General features: G+C 37.2%; 2 protein-coding genes across 6 annotated transcripts in view; one reads left to right on the top strand and one right to left on the bottom strand.

Moving 5' to 3' along the window:
- The window catches only part of LOC5574535 (F-box/WD repeat-containing protein 7), a 122,531-nt gene extending 114,221 nt beyond the window's left edge, over positions 1-8,310 (top strand). For all 5 annotated transcript variants that reach the window (XM_021843579.1, XM_021843578.1, XM_021843581.1 and 2 more), the window contains one exon: positions 7,653-8,310. The gene's annotated coding sequence lies outside the window, so the exon portion shown is untranslated. The remainder of the gene's footprint in view (positions 1-7,652) is intronic.
- LOC5574538 (PQ-loop repeat-containing protein 3) lies at positions 6,577-8,576 on the bottom strand. Its single transcript, XM_001655139.2, has 4 exons — positions 8,347-8,576; positions 7,666-8,191; positions 7,486-7,606; positions 6,577-7,422 (listed from the first exon to the last, which is right to left on the bottom strand). The coding sequence occupies exons 2-4, from the start codon at positions 8,053-8,055 to the stop codon at positions 7,295-7,297; spliced, it is 639 nt and encodes a 212-aa protein (XP_001655189.2). The 5' UTR covers positions 8,056-8,191; positions 8,347-8,576; the 3' UTR covers positions 6,577-7,294.
- Positions 8,577-18,247: the final 9,671 nt, after the last annotated feature.

Raw genomic sequence — 18,247 nt, 5'->3', positions numbered from 1 at the left:
CAGAATTTCGTTGTTCATAGTGTCAAAGGCAGCCTTGATATCCGTGTAAACAGCGTATATTTGCGCTCCATTACCCATGGAGCCTGATGCAGGTCGAAGTAAAATCAACCAAGTTACTTTCTACCGACCGCTTAGAGAGGAAGCCGTGTTGAGCTTCGCTAATATAGCAACAGAACGAGCTGAACATTACTTTATTAACAATGGTTTCAAAGCAATTCACACCTGCTGAAAGGGATGTTATTCCACGGTAGACAAAGATTAGTGTGACAGATTGTATTGAACGCCTTAAAGAAGTCCAGAAGAATTATGATAACATGGCCATTGCTATCTAAGACAGTTCCTATGTTGTCAGAAATACTGAGCTTGACTGTTGTTATGCTGTGTCCTCGACGATAACCAGACGGGCAAGGTGACAGCAAGTTATGTCTTTTTTTTTTTTTTTAAACGGTAATTTTTTTTTTTTTTTTTTAAGGCACTCCGTGCTTGTGGCCACTACTGTGCCGGAATCAGTTTATCTGTATCTTCCTTACCGATACAGTTCTATTTTTAACTAATCTATATTTACATCTGCTTTTCACTCTCTTCTGCTCTTTTGCTCTCACACCCAGCAGGTAGAAGAGTGCTCTGCTGTTGGTCCAATCGATTTCCATAAGCCATTGTCCATTGCTCTCGCGGTGGTTCGTTTTGCCGTGTTCCTGAGTCGTTTGAGGCTAGCTGCCTGCGAAGTGGGTCAGTTTGTCTCAGTCACCATCTGAAACTGACGGAGGATGGATGTGCTCCCCTCCTAAGCACGGTCCTCCGTGCGGCGTCTTCTGGTGGCTGGACGGGTTATTTTTTGGAGGGGCTGGGAATTGAATCCATGACCTTCCGCTTATGAAGCGAAAGCGTAACCTCAAGGCTACGGACCCCCCTTTCAAGTTATGTCTATCAATGAAGCTATTTATTTGTTTCTTTACAACCCGCTCAAATGCTTTCGATAATGCACTTAGTATGCTGATTGGCCTTAGATTTTCAAGAGAACGATTTTTTCTTTTATTTTTTTCAATCGGAATTATTTTTGAAATTTTCTACATTTCTGGGTAGATACTAGTTTTAATACAGTTAACTCTATGGAATGCGCGGTCCCTTCAATCTAGCATAGCGGACTTTGGGGCAAGTGTGCCATAGGTTCAAGTGTGCCACCCCTGCTTTTTATAAAAACTATAATATATATTTTCTCTTTGAGCTTAATTATATGTTCCCTTATAATTCACAATACAATGATCAAAATATGATAAAAATTGCTCTATTTTTCACACTTTTACATCGACTTGTGCAAAGACAACCAAATTTGAATGATTTTTTTAAGATTTCGTTGTTTCTAAATAGCTTGGTGAAAGGAAAGTTTTTAACAGTTTTTTCTAACGTACTGTACATCGTGAAACTATTCAAACGTGTAAGTTATTGTGGCATTTTAACGAAAAAAGTATTTAGTTTTACATACGAAATCCAGTTTGGTTGAAATGTATACTTATTGGGGCAAGTGTGCCACCTATTTGGTAAACAAAAATTGTTGGAGTGAAATTTAAAAAAAATGTAAACATCATCAACAAAATCATAATAATAAACCAAAATGAGGCACCAGTAGTAGTTTCCGAAGTAAAGTAGGGAAATTACTGACATTTTTGCCCCCCAAAGTGATTTTTTCTCAAAACATTCAAAAATAACATGTTTTTTGGCCTATTAAGTATCGTTTAACATATCTACATCAATATTTTACCGCTGATGCTGATCTAATTTACTGCCCATACTTGCAAAACAGTCCCATTTGAATTTTCATCACTTTTGAGTTTTCGTCATGAATCATGTTTATTATTAGTGTACTTCATGGTATCACACTTAAAGTTGTATCTTTGTATGGACCAAATGCGAAAAAAATACCAAATCATATGCGTCCCATATTGAAAGTACTCGCATAAGAGTCCCACCAAAAGATTACAACAAGCAAACCTATTCCTGTTATGATTTATTTAATCTTGCATCGTAGTTTTCATCCCATAAGAAAAAGAAATACTACACATTACAATGTTTTAAACCGTTTTTATTTCATAAAAAATATGTTCTGCTTGACATAACTTAATATTTTTTCACAATGCTAAGTGGTAGAAACATGTCTAATCCTTATAAGACTCTAAATTAAAAATAATGTAAACAGCTTCCCTCCAAGTCAAACCTATAGCTGTTATAACATTCGACTTCTGACCAATTTTAAATTCAATCTTCGGTAGGTTTAGCTTCCAACAACATGGAGAGGGAGGCTTTTGGGCCAACATGGGAAAAGGCACATATCCACTGGTATGTTAAAATGCTGAGAAATAAGAAGGTCCAATAAGAAGGCAGCATTATGGATATTGAAGAAATGTCCAACAGCTTTGCCGAAACTAACCACAACTTACCCGCCTGAGTAGGTACATGTGTTTCAGATCCAACACAAACGTGCTGTAGTTGAATCCAAAGTACTTTAACTGTTGGCCGGCCGCAACGCTTCCATCGAACCCAGGAATGTCCCCAGGGCTGTCGCTATCACCAACGTATTGTTTTATATTTTATAAGCAGTGTTTTATTGTATAATATTGAAATTAAAAGATGAAAGCACTAATAGGGAAAGGAAAAGTGCTTTGGAATGTATAGAAAACTTGACAACTAATGTGTCAAGGTGCGCGATATCAAAGTAAGCGAATCCCAAGTAATGGGACTGGTATGCGAGTATATTTGAATGTGATAAGAAAAGTACTCGGATAACGAGTCCCACCTGCAAGTATCTTTAATTTGTGCACAAAAAACAATCGAATTAACAATATTTCAGTAGTTGATCATTTTCTTAATTTCTTGTGATGATGTGTTGAGTAGTGCCACTAGAATTTTCTGCTGCCTGCAGCGGCGATGCGAAATCTTTAGCAATAATGTTCAGTTGCGTTTTTCTCGACATGATGATTTTCCTAATGGGACTGTAATGCGAGTATGGGCAGTTTAATATTATACATATTCGCCGTAATATAAGGGTAATAATATGGGCACACTTGCCCAAAATTCCGCTACTTTGATCTCTCTGTAAGTCGATACCTCTCTAACTCCATGTTCCCTAACTCGATGCGATCTGTTTCAGTTTCCTATGCAAGTTTACCTCTCTAACTCGATACATCCATGAAAATTTTCAAATATCCTCCAAATGTTAATAAATTTCATATATTTGATAATTACGATTATAGTAATAGTTAAATGAAGGTTGACAAGTCATTTCAGGGTGATAAAAAATTGAATTTTTGAAGATTATACAAAAAGTGTCACGTTTCTAAATTTACTTAAAAGTTAATATTTTTTACATTTAATTTACTGTTTTGAATGTACTTTGTCGAAATAATGAAAATTTCAAAAATTGAAAAATATGTATTCTGTTTCTCGATACCTCCCTAACTCGATGGTCCCTTCAATATCGAGTTAGGGAGAGTTGACTGTAATTTGATTAGAAATGTGTGTTAGAGGTGTGATTAACTATGGGATAATTAATTTAATAAACTTTACAGGAATGTTATCTAACCCTACAGCATTCGATTTAATATCTTGTATTGCGTTGATGATTTCAAATTCCTCTATTTCATTGAACTCGAATGATTGAGACAAATTCTCATTTTCGCTGGAACTGCTAATTGTATTATTCAAGGAAAAAATGTTACACAGTTCGAACGAAACGTGTAAATTTCTGAGACATATAATGCACATAATTGGAGCGTGGAATATCATGGATATTTACGTGATATGTCATGTAAACTTCAATTATATGTCATGTAATCAAGCAGGACCCTGAGTGATTACATGACATATAACACATTTTTACATGATTTCAAACTGAAGTTTACATGACATCATGTTTACATCGCATAAATGAAGTTTACATGACGTGTAATCTTCATTATTTTTAACTGTGTACTGAACTGTGCGTTGATTTGATCAGAAGTGTAATCCAATGGTAAATTTGTTATTTTCTTTTTGAGACCTATTCTATCAAATTGTTTCCACAAATCTTTAGAAGACATTTCATTCATAAACAAACTTCTAATGTGATTTTCCTTAGCTGTAGTAATTAGTTTAGTTACTTTGTTACGAATCCTTTTATAACAGACATGATCCAATTCATATTGGCTACATTTCCATTTTTGAAAAGCGAGATCACGGTTTATGATTTCTTTTGATATTTCAGTATTGAACCATGGTTTGTATTTTTTACGCCTTTGAAAAGTTTTCAACGGAACACACGAATCATATAAGTTTAGGACATGCATTGTGAAGAACTCAACAAGCTGATCAGGATTTTCCATTTCAAAAAACCTAGTCCAATCAATCGAATTATATAACTGTATCACTCTACCTGGGTAAAATTGATTATAATCACGGTAGCTGATTGTTTCAGAAGTGAAAGATACAAATATTAAGTTCAGAAGTCATAAGATACAAATATTAAGTCATGATTCGACATAGAAGGAACACTCACTTGATTGAACTTTAATATTTTGTTACGGCAGTTCGTCAGCATGAGATCAATTTGTGATGCTCCAGTTCTGTGAAATTGTGTTGGTTCACTTCCAATACATTCAAATGATAAGTTATTCAAAAACCTCTGAAATCGCATACTTTTTCTCGTTGATCGGCTTCCAACGCGCTTCATCTGCTTCCCGATCACTATGAAGCCGGCTCCGTGTTCAGCTTTATCGCCACCGCTGTGGTAGATGTTATATTTGAATGCAGTGTTAGCGACGGGGTCCACCACTCTGACTTCACAATCTCCAGATCTTAGCCACCGCGCTTCCTGAATAGCAGCCACGCAGACGCCAACTTTTCGCAAATCCAGATTGTGATCGCACGATAATTTTACATTCCAGTTTCTACTCCTCCGATAGCCATTCCGTCTCCTAGATTCTGGCTGTCAGCCGGTCCAAATAGACGATCAATTCCTTCCAAACACATCTTGATGTGTTCAGCTCCAATACCATCCTTCCTAGCTAGCCGCCTTGTTGTCCTTGAGCTGGTGAATGCCATCCTCAATTTCCTTCAAAGTGCGAGCATGTTGATTTCCTTCACCCGCCGTGACGTAGAAAATAGGGTGCCGGTGCCATTAGTGGACTATCTAAGCTTTAAAAAATCATAACAAAATAACGAAAAGCCTTAACGAAGATCTTTTGTCGTCAACAGAAAGATTTCAACCTCTACTATATGGGAAAAATATAAAAAGAGTGATAAAACTATTTTTTAACATAAAATCGCTTGAGCCACTATTGGTATGCGTGTTCCAGTAGTTGCGCTAGTGCCCCAGTAGTAGACGTTCGGGAATGATATAAGGAATTTTAAACAAAATGGTAAACTTTTACATAGTTTTAACATTTTTCCCTCGGAACAGCAAATAATATCTTTCGACTGAATCATAAAGATCATCTCTGGGACTTTTCTTCGTTTTTATACATTTATTTTTAAAACTGTATGCATCCATTGATCCACTACAGGAACACAACGGCAACTATTGATGCTAGGGAGCAAATTTTTTGCGTAAACTTAATTATTTATATGACTTTTTGATAGAATAAAAAGCTGAAATTTGGCAAATCGACTAAACTAGAGGCGATCTATCCACCAAAAATAACACATGTCGTTTTTATCGAAAAATGTACGTTTTTGAAATTTTTATTTTTGTTTGATATAATCACTGTGTTGAGATTATGATCTAGATCTTATCATAAATGTATCAAACATTGATTAAACTTTCAAAGTAACTGTTGAAGTATTTTATGTGTGATGAAAATGTTCAGACAGGCTAGACTGGGGAATATTTTGGCTTTGTAAAAATAAGTCAAGGACTCCAGTTCTGATCTTTTTGATGATTATTCCTTACAGATGTTTTTCAAAATAGGTTAGTTCAAATACAACAGAAAGTAATGCAAAGATCTGTTTTTTTTTATGAATGCTTAGAGTACGTTTTCTAGAAATCACTAGGAAACACTTAATCCGGTCTAGGTACGTTAAAAAATATCCTCGATTTGCATATCCATAAAAGAGTCATGGAATAACTATCGTATTCATTAAATTTGTCGTTCTGTTTTGAAAAAATAGTTATTTCTTAAATTGTTGAAATAAATTTTAGAAATTTTGGATAAATGTTTGACGATCTAGTAAACGCTCTTTTATCCTTCTTGAAACTTGAAAGAAATATATGAAAATCCACTTCCATTTCACTGCAACATAACGGAAAAAGCGATTTTTTTTTTCAAAAATTCAGGAGGTCTCAGGTTTTTTTCTTTATTTTCAGAAATTTTAAAATGCGTAGTGGTAATAGAATTATTGTGAAAAAATGCTGCCCAATCCAAGAATTTCCCAACAAGATATACATAGATTTTTTTAAAGATTTTATAACATTTGTTTTTGTCTCGCATATAATTTCAACTTCAAAAAGATATCTGTGACAACAAATTTATTAATATCTACGTTATCTTTAAGTATACTTTGAGTTGCTGATTCATGTTTTAAAATTCACAAAAGGTAAAAAAAAACTGAAAGCTTCACACATATATTTTGGTTTTGACAATCGTTAAGTTTTATAAAAGAGGTGTGGAATTAATAATTCTTCAGATGCATAAAAGTATAATTATCCATTAAAATGAGTGTCTTGTACAAATATTATGAGTCGTTATTTTCCCCATTCTTTCGCCCCACAAATTCAGCTTCACAAATTTTCGCCCCGCTGGGACTGAAAATCGCCCACTTTGGGAATCTCTGCCAATGGAAATTCAGAATTCAAATGATCTCGACTGTGATGCGAATTGGAAAGTCTTTATTAAGTGTCTTTTATGGTTTGCTTAACCGCGTATGTGGATTAAGTAGAATCGTAACGTAAGTTGTGCGCAAAACGTAATAGTATTATATTATAGATTTCAAAGTAGTTATGTAGCTTTTTTCTGAAATTTTCTATAATTTTCAAGAATATTAAATAACATGAACGATTCTGTACTTAATTTGGACGGGACTAGAATAAACATGATACTGTTTCCTAACATTCCTTTAGTAACGTTGACCAAGTATTAAAATATTACCTCTGCCTAGCAGGGTACGTTATCTGCATTCGAAAAGCATTTCTTAAGTAGCTATAATAGTTAATCAATCTTCATTGAAATTTTTCTAGTGTCTTATAGACGAAGCGACGCAAGTAAATCGTCATGTTTAAAGTTTTGAAGGGCGTAAAAAGTTACTTGTCGAGTAATCAATAACGATATTATTCCTTCTTTGGTTTCTTGTAATACCATGCAGCGAGAAAAACGGAAGTACTCAAAATAGTCGAGATTCCAAAGTTGGCCAGCAACATTTTGTCTCCTGAATCCAGCAGGATAGTGTAAATGCGAGCTGGAAAGAGTTAAAATTGGGGTTGAATATTGTTTTAATGGCGGCGATCGAATTTATTCTTACTTGAATTGGTGAATGCAGAGATAGCCCAGGTGATGAGGCTAACCGATTGTGCGTCCTTGGATTTGAGTATAGCAACTAGTTGCATTACTTTACTAGTGGCACCTACTGGTGTCGTTAAAGGCTGAAAAAATAACCAACTTCAAATATCTCTTTTTACTTTCTTCCAGATCAAATACCTACCACAAGCATCATCAGCACACTGCTTGGGATTATTGCAGTAGCAAAGCCAGTAAATATAGCCACATAGACGCCACTCCAGATGTACGCAGGTTTGTTGAGCATGTTACTATACTTCAGAACAACGTAGACTAGTGCATACTCCTGAATGAGCAGAATAGGATACTCCATGTAGGACAGAAACGCATACCGGTTGGTGAAATTGTACAACATCGTCACACTGTAGCTGCATAGTTCCATAAGTAGTCCATTCAGGGATAAGCCAGTAGCGGATTTCAGCTTCTGCACAGTTTGAATCTGCGGAACTTTCGATACCAAGCAGGACGCTATGGTTATCAGGGACAAAAAGTCCGCTATAATGTAAAGGATGCCTCGGTCATCTAGTAGATCCATTTTTTGGTAATTTTTAGTTATATAATTTGACTAGAATGCTGCAATGGCACAATATTCAGGAGGATGGTTTTCGAATTTGTTTTGTTGTAATACACTAGCTACTCAACATCATAGGCTTGTCTTCAATTACGTATAGCTGCAAGATAAAAATAGAATTTTTACAATGAGAATGAATCAAAAAGTTTACCATTATTGACACTCACAAAAGATGCATTATATTGCATACCCACATGTACAACAATTAGATAATAAATTGTATAGTTATTATAAATTATTCTGTGCAATTCTTACCTTTGCATCGATAGTACGCAACACTTTCGAAAAATAATGGAACAAATGCAGCTGTGTGCCGTTTGAAACCACCAACTTCCGAAAAAAGAATCGCTAAGCCGGTGGCATTTGGTTTTCTGTCCTGATAATGATGTTTGTCGCCCTTGAACGCTTTGCCAACGCAACCTGCAACGCAACTGACAAGCGGAAAGTTGGCATTTACCTAGTGGCGGTAATTGACACCGCTTACTCATTGGTGGCAGGCGAAATCTCAACAACACCCAAAATCTGAGCATGTATACAATCGTGAGTATATTCATTTTCATTCATCAGCATCATGAAATTTCATTAAGTTCTTGCTTGTATTGTTGGTGAATGGTATATTTTGCATCAGCTGACTGCTTGGTGGACGGTATGATGCACTTTAGCGCAGAGCTGCCAGATGACTCATATAAAAAATGATACAAAATCATTGTTCCATACAAATTGAATCCGTATCAAATTTTCATTTATTACTGAGGTGAGGGTAAATCATTTGCATTTATTTATTTCTTAACACATACTACAGATAACAGTCAACTCTCCATCACTTGACCATTTGATCATTGAGTTATGGAGGTATCGACTTATAGAACACAAAACCAGTGCAGATAGCCATGATAACCAACTTTTATTATGGTTCTCTAACTCGATATCGAGAATTCATTTAAGAGGTGTTGACTGTATCCAGTGCCGTAGCGTGCGGTTGGCCAGGTTGGCATCCGCCAAGGGCGCAAGCGATCAGGGGGGCGCCAAAATGCGTGATGCTTTGGTCAATGTTTTGGAAATACATATAAAATGAGGGCATCTTTAAATTCAATTTTATTAAAGATTTTTGTGGGCTTCGTGGCCTTGCGGTTATCGGCGTCAGTGGTCTAGGCGTATTGTGCCACGGGGTGTGGGTTCGATTCCCGATCCAGTCGGAGAAAACTTTTCGTCAAACGAAAAATTGATCGCTGGGCTACTGGGTGTTTCGTGTTGTCCGTTGCCTAATGTTAGTGATCGTTCAGTCTGTGCAGCCTATGTGCTGAAGACGGCGTAAATTGTCTTCTTTTTAAATAGTTCTTCATGACAATTATTTGTAAATCAGTTTACGCATTGTGCCTGTGTCAAAAACTAGTGTGTAGAAAACGGGCAAATCGAAGCTAATACAGCGGACGTCACATAAATCTTGCCTTGAATTTCACACAATCCTCAAGACGCAATTCACATTGAAAATCATGTCAAATAATCCATAACCCTGATAAAAAATAATAAATTTATACAGGATGCTTTAGTATTGCTGGACAGAACAGTATTGCTGGACTTTGTACAAAATTTTCATAGAGTCTTATTCAAAATTAAGATGAAATACTGAGCACAGTTATAAATGAATCGTAAGTAAAATTCTCAGAAAATTTTTTACCATTGAAAGAACATAAAGTTGGTTATTATACGTAACAATAATCATTTCTCCAAACAAATGCTTCAAACTGACTGATAACAGCTGGAATTTATAAAAATGTTTTTATAAGAATTTTCTAGAAATCAGAGCAAAATTATCTATTATTTTAAAAGGTTTTATTAATCCTTTCAAAACTTCAATTCCATGCTTCTATTTTTAATAAAATATGTAGATGATAATTTTGTGTAATTTCCTTATAGTAGAATCCCCCTATTCGCTTTGAGTATTTCATAAAATATAAAACTTCATCTATTTTTTACACAAACAACAACTTTCATAAAAATCAAAATCTTGGAATTAATTTAGAATTTATTTATTGTTCATTCTTCAAGGAGTTGAAATTCATTGAAAATTTTCTGATTGTTTTTTTTATGTCAACAAAATGTCGATAATAAACTACATTGAGAGATTTATTGAACATTTAAATTGGAATATTGACCATATGTATTATACTTATGCAAAATAAATGGTTTGGCAATGTCTACAATAATTTATTTGAAAAAAAGAGTTTTACCGATAATAAAAATACAATAGTTGTTACGGATTGACTTCTGACCATATAAACGGTAATTTTATTAGCTATTTATTAAAGGTTAAGATGTTTTAAAGCGTTTCGAAACTTGATCGATTGGTCATCACTAGCTTAAACGGTTGTCTGGTTCTCTAGATTATCTAATTCTTAGTTAATGCTTAAGCTTTATCATTAAGCCTCCATAGACATTCAAAATTTTTTGTTTTTCTGAAATTTTTAACACTAACTTGTACAATGTTTTGCTGAGATGAACATGCCTTCGACAGCGAATTCGTTAAAAAAAAGATAAAGGTGTAAATACTCGACAATCCCAAAATGGGAGACTGTCAGTCATCTTATAACAGTGTGGAAGAATCACCCGGAATGTGACTTACTTCACCGGAAATCTAACACTGACTGACTTGAGGCGATTGGAAGACTGACGGCCACATCACGCACACACTAATGTTGCGATCATAGCATACGCATGCATTACCGTCTCAGCTGTCAGCCAGTAAGGGGAAAGGTATTAAACATACGCATGTAAGGGGAAAGGTATTAAACATACACACCCCACATTCTCTTTCTTCTCCGAAAAAAAAAATCATTAGCGCCGTTCTAGTGTTACCAATATTTATATTTCAATGCAATTAATTATATGGTTATGTTCTGATTTATTTGTTTTACCTCTTTCACAATATCCTATTATTGTATTTTTTTTTGAATTTGATAGGTTCTTCTTTTTTTCTTCATTAAGCACATTATCTTCTAAAAAAAAATATCTTCAAAATCTCCACAACTTTTGTTTTGGCATTGGAAACTCAAGCAATGCATCGATTTTCGGAGTATTTGACTGTAAACTTCCATTTAAAGTACAACACTACGAGTGCTGTTTCGCCCATGAAAAGTGAGTTTCCCTGACAGCCCAACTAACATTTAGTGCAAATGTAAACATTCTCTAAGCTCTCTTATAACGGCTTTATGCTGAGCAAAGGCGCTGTACATACGAACGAAAGCTTCTATGCGATCCTTTTACCAACAAAACTGGCGAATCTACTCAGCTATTTTAAGCTGTGTTGGCAGCTCTTATTCATACCAATCATTGCTCTATCTCTACAGTTATACGACAAATAGCCTGGTAACATCTTCGGAAGGCGCTTTCTCAAACCTTTCGCAACTGTTGAATAATTTTTATACAGTTTCGCTGCATTATCGATTAAATATTATTTCAAGCTGTTTCACAGCTTCCAGAATTCATGTCATAAGTATCTGAATTTATTGTTCCCAATTAAAGTACCTGCCACCACTTTCGATCGAACTCATGATCTCTGCATCCACGAGTCTCGACGCTGTCCATCCTGCCACCACAGTATATATCGAAAGGCAAAGAAACACACCGTTTTGTTCTACATCGAAAACAATACATACAATATTTTATAATGATCTTAAAAGATGTTATAGCCATGCTTACACCACATCATCTGGCTGTAAAAGGGTGTGATGCTTCAAAACGCAATGTTTACATCCAGCAAGCTGTTTAGATGCGCCACAAGTTGTTTTACAGCTTACTGCTGTATGCTCTCTGTATAACTGACAACAAAGCGCTTTTTAATTATATATTCAGCAGCATAACAAATCATATTGTATAGAAGCAGCCGGATTAATGATGGGGAGTCTTATTCCACATCAATAGGTTGCTATATTTTACGGTGTTGAGTTACAGCTGAGTGAAAGCACCAAAGCGATAACCGATGTAATTTTTTTTCAGCTTAGATATGCAGCCGCAAAACGTTTGCGTTACAGCTGTATTAACGCTGTTTGTTCTATTTTTGACAGCTTCCTTTTTTTTGCTGCGTTCGCTGCTTCAATTCAACTGTTATACAGCACAAAGCAAATAATCTTGGCTTATAGCGCTAAAATTGTTAGTTGGGAGAAATGTTCAAGAAATTTTCTACAGCGAGTAACGTGTGAAGCGCCATACTTTCTCAACTGCGTACTGTGATTTAATAAAAATTGATTTTCTTGACCATTTCTTTCAAGGAATTTCCCACGCACGAAGGAAGGCGATTACTTTACTTTTCAGATACATAATTCCCATTATTATACATTCTTAAGGAGATTTTCACGCTTTTAACTGGTTCATCTCCGAACTGCTATTAACTTTGAGCTCTTTTCAACACTTTTTGGTCGCGCTTTTGTTTTCTGTACAACATATGAGGGATCAAAACCATCACTTTTCGTGCACAACTTCAACGTGGCGATGGTCATTCACGCGACAGACGTGCACACTTAAATCAGAATGCCGATCTCAGCTGTGCAAATCTCGGTTAAAGTTCGTTAGCTGACATCTCAGCAAAAGTGACGTTTGATAACAGCGGCACCCATAGGTGCAGCTATAAGCAAACTTGATTTTCTGCTGACATATCAGCTAAAACTCAATTGCTGACCGCTCGGCTGTGCGGATCTCGGCAAAAGAATGAAAATTAGCCGAGCTCAACTGAGTGTGTGTATTTTCCATTTTTATGTTCACCTGTTATTGATGTTGTAGTATTCCATATTCAATAGGTAGTAGTAGAGTATTCACATCAGCAGCCGTTGAAAATATATTTCAACATTCTCGCCGTTAAATGGGAAGTTGTCTGACTCCATGGCTTTAGAAGCCGGCTCTCCTAATTGGACAATCACTTCATCCGTAATAATATTTTCACGAGTTACATCTCCAGATGCCCGACCTGTGTCATCAAATTATTGTACTCGAATGATTTAAACTTGAGAATCGATCTTCCGTTGTATCTGCAACTTATTCAAGATTAACTATGGTAGTATCAAATAAAAAAACTGAACTCTAACCAACTTTCAGGATCACAACAATTTCTCGTAAATTTCTAGACACTCATCTTTTATAATCCATTCAATTCAAAATTCAACAAAATACTGCTTGCTTCTTTTTTCATTAACGTGATAACTCTGGCCTTATTCATCTCGAGCTTAATGCCTTAATTTCACTTCCGAAGTAAGTCGATCGTGTAACCTTAGTTATCTCAGCTGAAAGTCTCTTCTATAAAAATAATAATAATAACTGTAACCTTAACGTCATAAGTGACTATACCGGAGTTGAGATACAATCCTAGATTTTTGGTATGAGGGATATGTGCTCTAACCACTACACCAGGCCAGTCCCCAAAGATCACTGTTCCGTATTTCTGATTCGTTTTATATTTAGTGTTCACTTAGCCAGTTTCTGAGAGTGAATTTCGTTAACACTCTAGAGATAAACAAAATAAACTTCTGGGTGAGTTTTCTTAAACACTACAGATTCCAACCTTTCCTGTTGTCCCGACATACCATTTCACTCTACCTACACGATTCTCATTACGCATCAGATAACATTATCGACTTTTCTCAGACAATTTTCATTACCTGTCTCTAGGGGTTGTCCCGACATGCCATTTTCTTTAGAGGTTTTCATTACACATCCATTTTCAGATGGCTTCCATTACACACCAATTTTTTCAGAGGGTTTCCAATACACACCTTATTTTATCAGGTGGTTTTCACTACATACCCTATTTTTTCAGGTCGTTTTCTTTACTTACCTTACCAGTCAGGCTAAGGCCTGGGTGGCCTCTGCTGTACGTAGGAGACGTCTCCATTCGACTCGGTCCATGGCTGCCCGTCGTCAGCCACGCATTCTGCGAAGGGTCCGCAGATCGTCCTCAACTTGATCGACCCATCTTGCTCGCTGCGCACCACGTCGTCTTGTGCCGGTCGGATTGTTTTCGAGAACCATTTTCACCGGGTTGGTATCCGACATTCTGGTGACATGCCCGGCCCACCGCAGCCTCCCAATTTTTGCGAGGTGGACAATGGTTGGTTCTCCCAGCAGCTGGTGCAATTCATGGTTCATCCGCCTTCTCCACGTTCCGTCTTCCATCTGCACTCCGCCGTAGATGGTCCGCAACACCTTCCGTTCGAAAACACCAAGGGCGCGTTGATCCTCTGCACGTAGGGTCCATGTTTCGTGCCCATAGAGGAGTACCGGTCTAATCAGCGTCTTGTAGATGGTCAACTTCGTGCGATGGCGAACTTTGCTCGATCGGAGCGTTCTACGGAGTCCAAAGTTGGCACGATTTCCAGCAACGATGCGTCTCTGGATTTCTCTGCTGGTGTCGTTGTCGGCGGTCACCAGTGAGCCCAAGTACACGAATTCTTCGACAACCTCGATTTCATCACCGTCAATATGAACTCGAGGTGGGGGGCGTGCCGTGTCTTCTCTTGAGCCCCTCGCTATCATGTACTTCGTCTTTGACACATTGATGTTCAGTCCGATTCGCCTGGCTTCAGCCCTTAGTCGGATGTACGTGTCCGCCATCGTCTCATAGTTGCGTGCAACAATATCAATGTCGTCGGCGAAACCAAGTAACTGAACGGACTTTCTGAAAATCGTGCCACTTGTGTCCATCCCCGCTCTTCTTATCACACCCTCTAAAGCAATGTTGAACAGTAAACACGAAAGGCCATCACCTTGCCGTAACCCTCTGCGAGATTCGAAGGGACTCGAGAGTGTCCCTGATACTCGGACTACGCACATCACTCGCTCCATCGTCGCCTTGATCAATCTTATCAGTTTGTCCGGGAAACCGTATTCGTGCATAATCTGCCATAGCTGCCATCTGCCATAGGTCGTTTTCTTTACAAACCTTATTTTCTGAGGGTTTGTCATTACACACCCTGTTTTGCACTCGGTGGTTTTCATTACTTTTTCCTGGGTTAATTTTCATCAGGTGGTTTTCATTACATTTTTTTTCTGGGTGGTTTTCATTACACACTCTTTTCTTATCAGGTGTTTTTCATTACACACCATATTTTTTTTCCGGGTGGTTTTTTATTACACCCCATTTTTCCCGGGTGGTTTTCATAACGCACCCTATTTTTATCTGGTGGTTTACATTACCCACAATATTTATTTTCCCGAGTGGTTTTCATTACGCACCCCTTTTTCAGGTGGTTTTCATTACACACCCTATTTTTCCTCGGGTGGTTTTCATTACACACCCTATTTTTTTCGGTCGGTTTTCATTGCACACTGCACCTTACACACTCAATCACAATTTGCTAGCTGTATCACCATGTTTATGAACCGCTCCTTCTATTGAACTGCCATTCCGAGTGATTCTTCACACCTGGCTTACCAATACGCAATGTCAATAATAAGCTCCTGGCAGGATCGCCAATGTAAATACTCGACGATCCCAAATTGGGAGACTGTCAGCCATCTTATAACAGTGTGGAAGAGTCACCCGGAATGTGACTTACTTCACCGGAAATCTAACACTGACTGACTTGAGGCGATTGGAAGACTGACGGCCACATCACGCACACACTAATGTTGCGATCATAGCATACGCATGCATTACCGTCTCAGCTGTCAGCCAGTAAGGGGAAAGGTATTAAACATACGCATGTAAGGGGAAAGGTATTAAACATACACACCCCACAAAAGGAAAACATTGTAAACTTTGCTTTGAATAAGGGGCGCTCAAATGGTTGTTCGCCAAGGGCGCCATGAGACCACGCTACGCCTCTGACTGTATCCAATCAAAGAATGAATAAATAGCGCTTGCTAACGATTGATTAAAGGACCATTGAGGCAGTCATAAAAACAACTAAATTAGCACATACAGAACTAATGTTCATAACGATGACGTGAAACCATTCTTTTCAGTGTTTCAGTTTCTGAACTAATATTTCAATGTGAGGTAAACTTGATGTTATCTATCCATAGGCCAGGAGAAGTGGTGCAATGTAAACTGGTCATATTTTAGACGGCTCTAGCTCATGAACCTGACCACTTAGAATGTTCGTGTCTTCAGCAAAGTTGTTCAGAAGCTTAAAAGCAATGTGAGGCAGCACTGATTGGTTAGCAATTTTACCGCTATGTGGTGCTAGGGTACAGCTGAGAGAGGAGACCACTGACAGTTGGCATGTTTTTTTGCCTTCTTAGACTTCTTTCTTTAGTTCTTGGGTTGTGCACAACGGTCTAATGATCTTATTTTGGTCAAAATCATTCACTCATTGTTGTTCACTGTGAAAAAGGTATGAATAAAAAAATCAATAGCAGTTTGCCAACACACGACTATATTTAAGTATTCAACTTTTTAAAATGTGCAGTCATCGAAAAACACCTAGAAACTTTAATTACTTTTACCTAAATTCTGACGGTATTTTACGCTTTGCTCTTCAAATGTGTGGTTTTCCAGTGTCAGTTTATGACAGGTTTCCTTGTCTTTTGGGAGCTCGCAATCTAAGCCATTTGTCTCCTCTCTCTCAGATGTGCAGGTAGATTTGGTTATATTTTCGCGAGCTCTAGCACATGATCTTGACCAAGTAGAATGTTCTTATCTTCAGCAAATATTTAGAAGAAGGCATTTTCTACGAACCTGTTTACTTAGACAAAATTCAAAACATTGTGGAATACAATACAGTGAGGACCCGATTTTGTCAGCCCCTCGATGAATTTTAGGCTGACAAAATGGGGAACCTGAAAAAAATCGGGTCATTTTATTATGTTCCTGCTTTTCAAATTTCGACGTGTTAATGATTGCTTGTGAACCGCGTCAAGAACTTGCATGGACTTCATTAAAAGTCATTAAAAAATTACAGTTCATTAAAAAATTACGTAACGCAAAATTTGTCAATTTTAGACCAGTGTTGTTCAGACTCATTTCCCCGAAATAACATTTTTCGAACTACGAAGCCACGAACTACTACAACCATGCTCTATCCTCCTAAGATAGAAAAACAGATGGTTAAGCTTGAGTACTGCACAAAAAATCGATCAATTTTGATCCCAGAGAGCCACAATTCAAGTTTCGGTGAAATGATATGAGTGAGTGAGTGAGTGCGAATCATTTCACCGAAACTTGAATTGCGGTCCACCGAGATCGAAACTGTCGGATCCCATGTGCAACACTCAAGCCCAACCAACTCCCCCTCCATCTCAGGAATACAACGCACAGTTATAACAGTTCATGGCTTCACAATTCGAATTTCGGGGAAATGAGTCTTGTCAACACTGTTTTAGACCCCTTTTCACCTCCACGTAACAACTTTTGTATAGCAAATTTTAAATATTTCTTTGAACCGTAACACTATGTAAGACCCCCTCCCACCCCTGTTGCGTTACTTAATATTTGAACGGTCCCTAAGGGGTCGATTCTTAACATTTCATTCACGATTTTCACGACAAAACGATCATTAGGGTGCCGGTACCAATGGTTGTAATGTACCAGTAGATTGGACTATGGAATAAAACGAACATTTTTCGATAAAAACGACATGTGCTATTTTTGGTGGATAGATCGTCTCTAGTTTAGTCGATTTGCCAAATTTCAGCTTTTTATTCTATCAAAAAGTTATATAAATAATTAAGTTTATGCAAAAAATTTGCTCCCTTGCACCAGTAGTTGCCGTCGTGTTCCAGTAGTGGATCAACGGATGGAAGCAGTTTTTAAAATGGATATATAAAAATGAAGAAAATCCCTAGAGATGATCTTTATGCTTCATTCGAAAGATATTAATTGCTGTTCCGAGGGAAAAATGTTCAACCTATGTAAAAATTTACCATTTTGTTTCAAATTCTTAGTATCATTCCCGATCGTCTACTACTGGAGCACTAGCGCAACTACTAGAACACGTGTACCAATAGTGGCTCAAGTGATTTTATGTTAAAAAATTAGTTTTATCACTCTTTTTTATATTTTTCCCATATAGTAGAGGTTGAAATCTTTCTGTTGACGCCAAAAGATCTCGGTTAAGGCTTTTCGTTATTTTGTTATGATTTTTTATAGCTTAGGTAGTCCACTAATGGCACCGGCACCCTATAACAGCCAGGAACGATTTATAGAATAATTTCAGGAATAATTGGA

Source organism: Aedes aegypti, chromosome 2 (genome assembly GCF_002204515.2).
Source record: "Aedes aegypti strain LVP_AGWG chromosome 2, AaegL5.0 Primary Assembly, whole genome shotgun sequence".
In the NCBI taxonomy this organism is placed as follows: domain Eukaryota; kingdom Metazoa; phylum Arthropoda; class Insecta; order Diptera; family Culicidae; genus Aedes; species Aedes aegypti.
This window is presented reverse-complemented; position numbering and strand designations above follow the sequence as displayed.

Coding starts and splice junctions, on each gene's coding strand:
- LOC5574538 (XM_001655139.2), bottom strand. CDS start 8,055: ATGGATCTACTAGATGACCGAGGCATCCTTTACATTATAGCGGACTTT. Junction 7,607..7,665: donor GTGTGCTGATGATGCTTGTG/GTAGGTATTTGA, acceptor TTATTTTTTCAG/CCTTTAACGACACCAGTAGG. Junction 7,423..7,485: donor CTCTGCATTCACCAATTCAA/GTAAGAATAAAT, acceptor AACTCTTTCCAG/CTCGCATTTACACTATCCTG.